We start from the raw sequence: 13,093 nt of genomic DNA on the forward strand, positions 1-13,093 counted from the left end.
ACATAAAATATGACACATTATTTTATACTCTAGTCACAAAACTTTTTAAAATAAATTTATCAATTTTATATAATTAATGATAAATAATTAATATTATTTTTTTGAATAAGATTTATATTGTATTGAAATATTTCTTGCGTTTAAGTTAATTGTAAGAATATTATAAGCTAACAATAAAAATAATATACTCTACGATGTTTCCACATTGGAGAGCAAAGTAAGACTGAGCTTTATCATAACTAAAAAAAAAAAAGCACCCTCTCTTTTAATGCATAAAGCTTACCCAGACATAGTCTGTCGATAAAAAAAATTATTTAATTATACATGCATATGTACAATGTATATTCACCCTTGATGAAGACAAAAAATGTACATCACGACATGAGAATAAAAATTGCCATAAAACTTGAATAAATTTCATGAATAAAATAACATATCTGTGCTTTACAAAGTAATCGACAAAAAAAAACAAAAAATGTACAAATGCAAAAGTTCGAAGAATTATTCCCCAAAAGAAAAAAAATTGAACGAAATGATTGATATAATTGTTGGCAATTTTTTTATGCGAATCCATTAAATATTCACCCTCACAAAATGTCACAATTTTTCGATCAAAAAATCATAAAATTATATACCACGACAAAAGAATTAAATTGTCGTAACTTGCATATAGATTTTATAAATAAAATATTATCCCTCTATAACTTAAGTTTGAAAAATAATATCCCTTCGAAAAAAATTATTCCGAGAAATAATTGACATAATCGTTTGCAAATTTTTTATGCAACTTTATTAAATATTCACCCTCAAAAAAATCGAAAAATTAGCAACTTTGTACTCGAAGAGAATAATACAAAATTCTACATTTTATGAATTAAATATTTTACCTGAAAATTATACCTCTACGATAATATTTCGAAATTGTATTAATATCTGCTGGTAAAATGAGGAAGAAAAGAGGGGATTTCTGAAGCTCGATAAAAAATCTTATTCACTCTTTTTCTGACCATACAATTGAACAGTCACAGAAATTAAAAAAATACAGTGTTAAAAATGATAAAAGAAGGTTCAAAAATTACAAAAAAAATTCAAGTAATTTATAAAATTATATCAGTGGAATAAATTAATTAAAACTTAGCAAATTGATTTATATAAATTTCTTTTTAATTATATTTTTCAAGGATGATTTTGACAACGCAGTGAAAATATTTGATTGGAATAAAAAACTTTTATCATTAGTTGGATTGTGGCCATTAAAACAAAATATTATATTATACATAATAGTATTTATTTATTGGTCAATTCTTATGATACTTGAATATATAGATTTTTATTTATTCATCAATAATCTCGAGCACGTTATTGAAAATTTATCTGAAAGTATATCATTTATCCAGGCATTTTTTCATTTAATAATGTTAAAAAAATATAATAAAAAATTGAAATCAATAATTATTGAAATAATGAAAGATTATAATTACAAAAAATATAATACATTTGAAGAAATAAATATATTTCTTTATTACAATAAAAGAACAAAATTTATATGTAAATTTTTATTGACATTTATATTTATGATGGGACCATCTTATTACTTGAAATCTTTAAATATATCATCATTGTTATTCAATAATAATGACACTAATTTAAATTCAACAGTGTCAAATAATATATATACTTTACCATATCGTTTTCATATATTTTATGAAATAAATAATACAAAAATTTATGCAATAATATATGCTGCATTTTTACCAGTGATGTTTGTTTGCGGTGTTGGACAAGTTGCAGCTGATTGTATTCTTGTTACAATGACATTCAATGTTTGTGGTAATTTAGCTGTTTTGGCACTGAGAATAACATCAATTGATACCAATTCAATTGATGCTAAAAAAATATTTAAACAAGTTGTTATTGAACACAGTAGATTGCTTAAGTAATTGTTTATAATGGATTTTATATGATTTATTTTATTATTTTTTATTAATAGTTATTTTTTATTTAGATTGGGCAAAAATGTTTCTGATGTTTTTAGTGAAATATGTTTAATGCATTTGGCTTCTGCAACTACACTTATTTGTATAATTCTTTATCAAATTTTATTAGTAATTATATTTAATATTTATTTACCATTTTTATCTTACACTTAAATTATTTATATGAAAAAAAAATTGGCTAATTAAAAATTGGATTTTACAAAAGTGTAATTTGAATTAGAACACTTTTTTTTTTTTATAAGTAATATAAGTGTAGGATTGAAATGAGACACCTTGTTTATATTATACAAATATGATTTAAATAATATTTTTTTTAGACATTTGAAAAAGGAAATAAAGAAGAATTGGCACCAATGATTGTGTACATTATGTTAATTTTAGTAATTTTATATGCACATTGTATTGTTGGAGAGGCTCTACTTAATGAGGTGAATTGTATATATTATTTATTGATAGTTAATTGAATTAATTATAATTTTGTATATATATTATAAATAAAATATAGAGTGAAAGAGTTTGTGAAGCTTATTATAATTGTGAGTGGTATAATATGCCAACAGATGCAATTAAAGGATTTATATTAACAATTGCCCAATCACAAAGACCAATATCATTGACTTGCGGTAAATTTCAAATTTTTTGTCTCAGCTCACTTACGTATGTGAGTATAAATATATTTTTTTTATAATAGTAATTAATATTAATATTACTTAAAAATATATTTTAGGTTGTCAAAACGGCTATGGGTTATTTATCCGTATTACGAACATTATTAACTGCATAAGTGGTTTGAAAAAATTTAAATATATGCACTATCACTATGGTTTATTATTAAATGAATAATAATTTATTCTTCACGAGATATAAAATTTTATTAATATATTTATTTGTTATTTATGAATTAAATATGACACATTTTATTTATCTATACATGAAGCAATATTATTTGAATAAATGTAAAATTTATAAAAATTGTCTTAAATATAATTATTCAATTAAATAAAAATTGTCTTCTCTTTTTTAGGATTTTTTTCAGTTATTTTTATATAAGTGTAAAATATAATTGATTAAAATAAAAGACACATTTTTTATAAGTTAAAAAAATAAATTTATGAATGCGTAGAAACAAAGAATAAATCAATAGTATATTTACTTTCCAATGTTTCTACATTGGAGAGTAAAATTCGACTGAGGTATTACTAAGAGAAAAAAAAAAATAATAAAAACTCCCTTACATTGAATAAAACTTTACCCTCACAATATATTCACTGTCTTACGATTAAAAGATTAAAAAATCAAATATTCACCCTAAAAAAGAAGACAAAAAATTCTACATCGAGACTGTAATAAAAATTGTCTCCAATATAATTGTTCAATTGAATAAAAAAAAAAATTTCCCCTGTACGATTTTTACCTTTTTTACAAAGAAATAAAAAGATAACATAAAAAGGCAGGTGATATATTCCAAGAATAATATGAATAAATAAATTACCGTGAATCGTAGAATAAGTGATCACGATTATTTCAGGGTAGAATGAAAGAAAAAAGAAAAAGTAAAAAAGAGGGGTTGATATGAATTCAGTTGAGAAATAATATTTAGTCGTTCACAAACCATCAAAGTAAAAATAATACCCATAACTTGTAATGCATAAAATAAAAGCCATGATAACGATAACCAATACTCAAGTATAAATTATCTGTGTTTTCTTTTTTTTTTTTTTTTTTGATTCAAGGATAATTAATTAATTTGTTAATTAAATATAGGATAAGTTTGAAAGTGCAGCAATAATTTTTGATTGGAATAGAAAACTTTTGTCCCTATTTGGACTGTGGCCTTTAATGCCAAATAATTTTATTTACAATTGTTGGCTAATTTATTGGACAGCTCATACAATCTTCGAGTATATCGATCTTTTTTTATATACCGATAATTTTGAACATGTTATCGAAAATTTGACTGAAAATATATCATTTACACAAGCACTTGTTAATATAATTATGATGAAAAAATATAATAAAATATTAAAAAAATTAATAATCGAAGCCATGAAAAATTATCATGAAAAATTATATAAATCATCAAGTGAACAAAAAATATTTTTCAATTATAATAACAAAACAAAATTGTTATGTAAATTTTTATTTATATTTATTCTAATAACAGCACCGTCTTATTATATCAAACCATTAACAAATCTGATTAATGACGTTGAATTGGGTGATAATTCATCAATAAAAAAATATATATTACCTTATCGATTTTATAATTTTTATAATATTAATAATAATAAACAATATGCATTTGCTTATGCAGCATCTTTTCCAGTTATAATTATTGGTGGTTTGGCTCCAGCTGCAACTGATTTTTTACTAATAACAATTGTTTATTATGTAAGCAGTAAATTATCAGTTTTATCATTGAAAATAACAAATATCAATTCAAATTCCATTAATTTACACAATAATATAAAAGAAATTTTTATCGAACATAAAAAATTAATAGAGTTAGTATGATATAATAAATAATTAATTATATACTGATAAAAACTTTTTGTAATTTTCTAATTATTTTAACATTGTTTTTTAGAATGGGAAGAAAAACACAAAAAATATTTAGTGAAATTTTATTGTTTCACTTTATTGGTTCCACAACGCTTATTTGTTTGGTTGAATATCAGATCATAACGGTAAAACAAAATGAAAACAAATGAATTATGTTTCAGAGAATACTTAATTAATTGATTAATTAAATTGTTAATATTATTATTTTTGTTTAAAAGTGTTATTCATATGGCCAAAAAACTGAAATTGTGTCATACATTTCCTATATTTTAGTTATTTTCATGGCTCTTTATATTCATTGTGTGGTCGGTGAAAGTTTGGTTACTGAAAGTAAAACAATTTGTGAAGCATATTATTGTTGTGATTGGTACAATATGACAAATGGAATTCAAAAAGATTGTACTTTAGGTATTTTAAGATCACAAAAAGTACTCTGTTTGTCATTTGGAAAATTTGGGATTTTTGAATTAAGTACTATGACGAATGTAAAAAAATAAAAAAAAAATTTTCTCGATTATATGACATAAATTATCTTATGTAATATATTAATTTAATTTTAATTTTTCAGGTTGTTAAAACATCAATGGGATATTTGTCAGTTCTTAGATCGTTAATGACAAATTGAATATTAAAAAAATTATTTTTATTCAATACGAATTATCATCGATCTATCAAAAAAAAATATGAGATATGTATTATAATTGTTGTTTAGAATGATTAAAAATATTGAAAATTTTTGTTTAGTAAAATAAATTTTTAAGTTTTTTTAACAATTATCTTACCAAAAATATAAATTTATTATTTTTTGATTTTTTTTATTCTTTCGTTGTAAAAAAAAAACATCCTTTCACATATACAATTTGATAATAAAAATTATCGTTGTTTTTATGTTAAAGAACAAAACTCAACTAAGACATATTATTCCTACCAATAAAAGAAATAAAATAATATTTTTTCTCCCTTCACAAGCTCACCCAATACGACCATACATAGTTCCAAGAATCAAAAATTATAAATCCATATGAAGAAATAAAATAAACGTATACTATAATTTCTACATTGAAGAATAAAACTTGACAAAAGTTTTTTTATTACTCTTGGCTATAACCATAAGAGGAAAAAAAAATTAATAACCCCTGTATTAAATAAAACTTACCCTCACAATATATTCACTGTCTTACGATCAAAAGATTAAAAAATCAAATATTCACCCTAAAAAAAAGAAAAAATATTCTACATCGAGACTGTAATAAAAATTGTCTTCAATATAATTGTTCAATTGAAAAAAAAAAAATTTCCCCTGTATGATTATTACAAAGAAATAAAAAGATAACATAAATGGGCAGGTGCATTTATTCCAAGAATTATATATGAATAATAAATTACCGTCAATCGTAAGAAAAAGTGATCACGATTATTTCAAGGTAAAATGGAAGAAAAAAAAAAAAAAATTAAAAAAGAGGGGTTGATATGATTTCAGTTGAGAAATAATATTCAGTCGTTCACAAACCATCAAAGTAAAAATAATACCTATAACTTGTAATAAAATAAAAGCCATGATAACGATAACCAACACTCAAGTAATATTAATTCGTATAAATTATCAGTGTTTTATTATTTTTTTTTTTGTTTCAAGGATAATTAAATAATTTGTTGATTAAATATAGGATAAGTTTGACAGTGCAGCAATAATTTTTGATTGGAATAGAAAACTTTTGTCACTATTTGGACTGTGGCCTTTAATGCCAAATAATTTTATTTACAATTGCTGGCTCATTTATTGGACAGCTCATATAATCCTCGAGTATATTGATCTCTTCTTAGTAACTAATAATTTTGAAAACGTTATAGACAATTTATCTGAAAATATATCATTTACACAAGCACTTGTTAATATAATTATGATAAAAAAATATAATAAAATATTGAAAATAATAATAATTGAAGCTATGCAAAATTATCAAGAAAAATTATATAAATCATCAAGTGAACAAAAAATATTTCTTGATTATAATAACAAAACAAAATTGTTATGTAAATTTTTGTTTATAATTATTCTAATAACAGCACCAATTTATTATATCAAAGCATTGACATTGACAAATTCTATTGATGACATTAAATTGAGTGATAATTCGTCGATTAAAAAATATATATTACCATATCGATTTTATAATTTTTATAATATTAATAACAATAAACAATATGCATTTATTTATGCAGCATGTTCTCCAGTTATGATTGTTGCTGGTTTATATCCAGTTGCAACCGATGTTTTACTTATTACAATTGTTTATTATATAAGCAGTAAATTATCAGTATTATCATTAAAAATAGCAAATATTAATTCAAATTCCATTAATTTACATGATAATATAAAAGAAATTACAATTGAACATAAAAAATTAATACAGTTAGTTTGATTAAATAAATGATCTATTATTTTTTTAATTTCCTTGATTGAAAAATTATTTGAAATTAATTATTGTTAATTAGTTTTAATATTTTTTATAGAATGGGGAAAAAAACACGAAAAGTATTTAGTGAAATATTGTTGTTTCATTTTATTGGTTCGACAACACTTATTTGTTTAGTTGGATATGAAATTATAACGGTAAAAAAAAAAAAAAAACAAAAATGAAATGAATTATGATTTAAAACATGATTTAACAATTAAATAATTTATTATTATTATTGTTATTTAAAAGAGTTATGCATCTGGTCAAAAAACTGGTATAGCAACATATATTTTCTATATTTTATTTGTTTTTCTGGCTCTTTATGTTCACTGTGTTGTGGGTGAGAGCCTTGTTACTGAAAGTAACAAAATTTGTGAAGCATATTACAATTGTAACTGGTACAATATGCCAAATAACATTCAAAAATATTGTATTTTAGGCATTTTAAGATCACAAAAAATGTTATGTTTAACATTTGGAAAATTTGGTATTTTTAATTTACGTACTATGACAAAGGTAAAATTGAAAAAAAAAAAAATAGTTTATTTGTATAATAAATTAATTCAATTTTGATTTTTCAGGTTGTTAAAACTTCCATGGGTTATTTGTCAGTTCTTCGATCGTTTATAAACATTGAATAGTAAGAAAAATTTTTTTTTTCTAATATACAGAGTGTTATTGATTTGAAAAAATTGTAAATTGTATTTTAATTGTTATTTATCATGATTTATTAAAAAAAATTTATTAAGTAAGATAAATTTTGAATTTATTATTAATTAAAAAAAATTTTTTTGTCATCTGTTTATTACTCTTAGTAATTTTTTAGGAAAAAGCTTCTTAATTTTCATTATTATTAGACAAAATATTCCTTTAATTCTTCCAATTTAATTATTAATATAATAAAATAATTAATAATTACTTAATTTATTGTGTGTAATTATAATATGTATAAGATATTCCAAATTTTTTTTTAACAAATAGTAGATAGTTAATTATCATTATTCTTACCAAAAATATAAATTTATTATTTATCCATTTTTCTTGTTTTTTTCGTAATAAAAAAATATCAATTCACATGTACAATTGAATAAAAATAATAATAATAATACTTGTTTCCACACTGAAGAACACAACTCTACTGAGACATTATTTCTACTCGACAAAGAAATATTTCCCTCTCTTCACAAGTTCACCCAATATAACCATCTATAGTCCAAGTATCAAGACTATCATATTCACCCTCTAATATAGAATAAAAAAAAAATCTGCATAAGGCTGAACTTAAAAACTCCCCTCAATTAACTATGAATAATTCAATTTTCACTGTCTGATCGCGTTTTTACCATATACTGAAAATATTATACAGACAAAAAATTTAAAAAAAATGTAAGAAATTATACTTTGTTATAACATATGTTTGAGGGTGGGAAAATACATATAGGTTTTATAAATAAATAATTTTCATCGTCTCATTGCTTTTCTTTAATGCAATAAAAAAAAAAAAAATTACCCAGACAAGTGCAATTATTCTCAACTGTACTTGTCCCTCTTTGAAACATTATATATTCACCCAAAAAAAAAAAAAATCTATATTCTAGATGGAAATAATAATTGTCTCCAACTTACATACAGGCTCTAATAAATTTTTTTCTAATGTACAATTTTATTTCCAATGAAATAAAAAATTATACTTTGAAGGGGAGGGGAATACGAATATTATAGGGGATGAATATGAATTTTGTCGAGGAACAAAATTCAGTCTCTCTTTGACCATACAAGTTAACAAAAAATAACATAGTGTATAACATGAATACTACACCAAAAATAACACAAGTAAAATTAATCAAATAAATACATATTTATAAATAATAATAACAATAATAAAATATATTATTAATTTTTTAAAAAAGGGCGATTTTGATGATGCAATGAATGTGTTTGATTGGACTAAAATAGTATCATCATTTTTTGGAATATGGCCTTTAAAACAAAATAAAATTTTGTCAACATTTTGGCTTATTTACTTGATGTTATTTATAATACTTGAATATCTTCAACTTTTTTTACATATTAATGATTTTGAATATATATTTGATAGTGTAAACGAAATAATATACACAACAATATCGTTTATTGAACTAATTACCATTAAAATACATATTAATTTATTACGAAAAATTATAGAAATGGCAAAAAGTGATTATAACATAAAATTATATAAAACAAAAGATGAAATAATTAATTTTTTAAGCTACAATAAAAAATCAAAATTTTTATGTAAATTTTTTATTTCAACAATAGCGATAACAGCAACAATGTATTATTTTCCTTCATTAATAATAACATTATTATCAAATTATTTAAATACTGAAGAATTTAAAAATAATTCATCAAAAAGACAATATTTATTACCTTATAAATATTATGTTTTTTATAATATAAATAATAATAAAAAATATTTAATGACATATGCTGGATTAACACCAGTTTTTTTCATTGCTGGTTTGGGACCAATTGCAGCTCATTGTTTACTTGTTACAATTGTTTGCCATATAAGTGGAAAATTATCAGTGTTAGCAGTGAAAATAATGAAAATTAATCCAAAATCATTTAATTTATATAATGATGTACGAGAAATATTTATTGAACATGACATTATAATAAAGTTAGTTGAAAATAATTATAATTTATTTATCAATATATTATTATTTTATTGTTATTAATAGTTGAAATAATATATTTAGAATGGGAGTAAAAACACAACAAGTGTTTAGTGTTATATTATTGTTTTATGTGGTTGGTCCAACTTTACTAATTTGTTTAATTGGATATAAATTATTAATTGTTGAGTCATTTATAAATATTTATTTTATAATATGTATTTTATTTAATTGAATAATATGAAATTTTATATATATTTATTTTCAGACAGTGGAAAATGGTGAAAATATTGCCACAATTTTAGAATATATATTGTATATAATATTTTTGTTATTTTCATTGTATACTCATTGCGTTATCGGTGAAAGTTTAGTTATCGAAAGTGAAAATATTTGTGAAGCATATTATCATTTCAGGTGGTATGATTTGCCTAATAATATTAAAAAATATTTTATTTTAGGCATTTTAAGATCACAAAAATCATTGTGTTTAACATTTGGAGAATTTGGTGTTTTTGATTTGCAAACAATGATGCCAGTAATATATGATTATATATTTATTATTTATTTATTTAATTGTTTTAATTATAATTGTAAATTTAATGAACTTTTATTATTAAATTTTCAGGTTCTACAAACATCAATGGGTTATTTATCGGTTCTTCGATCATTTTTGAATCATGAAAAATAAATAAATTTTGGTTATTTTTTAAATGAATTGTTATTAGCTCATGCCATTATAAAAAATGAGTGAACTAATTTAATATATAATCTAAAAGCTGTTAAATTAACTTTCAAATGAAATTAAATATGCCTCATATGTTTTTATAAAAAAATTAAACAATAAAAATATAAACTTACACGTGTCAATGTTAACTGCAGGTATTATTTAATTTTTGATCCCATTGCAAAATGAATATCAATTTTTAAAAAATTATCATCCATGTAATTTTCTTTATTCAAATCATTAATTGTTGTTGCAAGTAAATTTTTTAAAAATTTACTTATTTGAATCAAAATTCATTAATAATAATAATTTTATAAAAATTGTTGATTGTGTACCAGCTTTACTTCAATTTTTAAGTTGTCTTGACTCGTCTCACAGTCTTTAGATTTTTTTTCGGAGCACTTACTTCTACATTGAAGAATAAAACTTGACTGACGTTCAATCGAACAGAAATTAAATTTAAATAATAATAATAACTTCCCTTCGTTGGATAAAATTCACCCTCACAGTATATAAGAGACATAGCTGAAAAAAAAAAGAAAAAAAAAAAAAACCATAAAAAGAAGTGAACAAAAAATTGTCTCCAACTTGCATATAATTTCTTAAATAAATAATTACCATGTCTTTCTTTTCGATAGAATAAAAAAAAATTACCCAGAAAAGCCCAATTATCCTCAACTTTAGCCACCTTACTTCTCGGAATAAAAAAAAAAAAAAATCCATAATAGTCTACAGACGAATTTAATAACTGTCTCTTCTTTACACATGAATTTTTTCCTCATGCACAATTTTATTTCCAATGAAATTAAAAATTATACATTGTTTGAGGGTGGGAGAATACGAATAGTACAAGGGATGAATATGACTTTAGTCGAAGAACAAAATTCAGTCTCTCTTTGACCATTCACTTCAACTAAAATTAATAACAAAAAAAATAAAATACAAAAAAGTTTATAACATGAATACTACAACAAGAATAACACAAGTAAAATTAATTTAATAAATACATATATTTATAAATAATAATGATAAAATTATAAATTAATAATAGGAAGATTTTAATGACGCATTAAAAATTTTCAACTGGAATGAAAAATTATTATTAATATTTGGTTTATGGCCTCTAAAAAAAAATAAAATATTATCAACAATGTGGCTTGGATATTGGATATTATTTATAACACTATTATTTCTCGATCTCATTTTAAATATAAATGATTTCGATCATGTTCTTGTCAATTTAAATGACACAATATTTTATATAATATCATTTACTGAATTTATTGTCATAAAAATATACAGTAATTTATTTAAACAAATTATAAAAAATTCAATTGATGATTTTAATATTAAATTATATAAAACAACTGAGGAAATTATTAAATTTTTAAATTACAATAAAAAATCAAAATTTTTATGTAAATGTTTTACATCAACAATGATGATAACAGCTTTATTTTATTATTTTACTGCATTAATAACAACTCTGTCGTCAAATACAATTGATGATGAACAATTTGAAAATAATTCTTCATCAAGACTATATATATTTCCTTATCGTTGTTATATTTTTTATAAAATAAATAATGATAAAAAATATTTAATGACATATGCTGGACTATCACCAGTGTTTTTCATTGGTGCAATATCACCAATTGCAGCAAAATGTTTATTTATAACAATTGTTTATCATATCAGTGGAAAATTATCAGTGCTTGTATCGAAAATTCTACAAATTGATGCAAATTCAATTAATCTTTACAATGATATACAAGAAATATTTATGGAACATAAAAAATTGATTGAGTTTGTTAATGAAATTATTATTTTATTATTATTAATAATTAAAATAATGCATTTTATTATTTATTAATTATTTAGAATGGGAGAAAAAACACGACAAGCATTTAGTATTATTTTGTTTGTTCATTTTGTTGGTCCAACTCTGCTAATTTGTTTGGTTGGATATAAAATATTAATTGTTAAGTTGTTTATTTAATATTTTTACTGATAAATTTTGTCTATTAAATTTTATTAATATTATTAATTTTTTTTTATTTTTCTAGGATATTGCTGATGATGAAAATTATGGTTCTATGATGCCGTATATTTGTTATATTGTGCTTGTTTTGTTTTCATTGTATATTCATTGTATTGTTGGGGAAAGCTTAGTTACTGAAAGTGAAAAAATTTGTGAAGCATATTACTATTGTAATTGGTACAATATGCCGATTAAAATTAAAAAATATTTTATTTTAGGCATTGTAAGATCACAGAAATCATTATGTTTGTCATTTGGAAAATTTGGAGTTTTTGATTTACGAACAATGACAACGGTAAGATGCATTTTTCTTTGTTTATTAATTTGAATTTTAATTGTTTTTTTTTTTTCGTTTTTAGATTATTAAAGCTTCTATGGGATATTTGTCAGTACTTCGATCTTTTTTAGCAGCTGAAGCTGAGTGATTATATCGTTGGAAAAATTATTTAAGAAAATATCAAGTCTTATATTTAATTTAATAATATTCAATCAATTTTCTTTGTTTTCTTGTGACAAAATGTTTAATAATCAAAAATTTGAATTAATATATTTTGTATTTTTTTTCTTGACAACTTACCAAATTTTCTAATCATTTACGTAGCTTGACACTCAAACTACAGAGGATCCAATCAAATAAATTTAGGAAA

General features: G+C 21.8%; 3 protein-coding genes across 3 annotated transcripts; all 3 read left to right on the forward strand.

Moving 5' to 3' along the window:
- Window positions 1–532: 532 nt before the first annotated feature.
- Window positions 533–7,659, forward strand: LOC122847624. Its single transcript, XM_044145424.1, has 12 exons — window positions 533–547; window positions 1,182–1,448; window positions 1,680–1,936; window positions 2,006–2,105; window positions 2,315–2,425; window positions 2,503–2,620; window positions 4,312–4,388; window positions 4,778–4,994; window positions 6,783–6,972; window positions 7,074–7,173; window positions 7,268–7,534; window positions 7,600–7,659. Exons 1-12 carry the CDS (start codon window positions 533–535, stop codon window positions 7,657–7,659), a joined length of 1,779 nt encoding a protein of 592 aa, XP_044001359.1.
- Window positions 7,660–8,824: 1,165 nt separating this feature from the next.
- Window positions 8,825–10,369, forward strand: LOC122847634 (odorant receptor 67c-like). The gene is made up of 7 exons (XM_044145437.1): window positions 8,825–8,851; window positions 8,929–9,047; window positions 9,117–9,214; window positions 9,506–9,722; window positions 9,778–9,862; window positions 9,947–10,216; window positions 10,307–10,369. The coding sequence occupies exons 1-7, from the start codon at window positions 8,825–8,827 to the stop codon at window positions 10,367–10,369; spliced, it is 879 nt and encodes a 292-aa protein (XP_044001372.1).
- Window positions 10,370–11,363: 994 nt separating this feature from the next.
- Window positions 11,364–13,055, forward strand: LOC122860372 (odorant receptor 13a-like). The gene is made up of 5 exons (XM_044164157.1): window positions 11,364–11,390; window positions 11,457–12,211; window positions 12,287–12,386; window positions 12,472–12,741; window positions 12,806–13,055. The coding sequence occupies exons 1-5, from the start codon at window positions 11,364–11,366 to the stop codon at window positions 12,869–12,871; spliced, it is 1,218 nt and encodes a 405-aa protein (XP_044020092.1). The 3' UTR covers window positions 12,872–13,055.
- The last annotated feature ends 38 nt before the right edge of the window (window positions 13,056–13,093 follow it).

Source organism: Aphidius gifuensis, linkage group LG1 (genome assembly GCF_014905175.1).
Source record: "Aphidius gifuensis isolate YNYX2018 linkage group LG1, ASM1490517v1, whole genome shotgun sequence".
In the NCBI taxonomy this organism is placed as follows: Eukaryota; Metazoa; Arthropoda; class Insecta; order Hymenoptera; family Braconidae; genus Aphidius; species Aphidius gifuensis.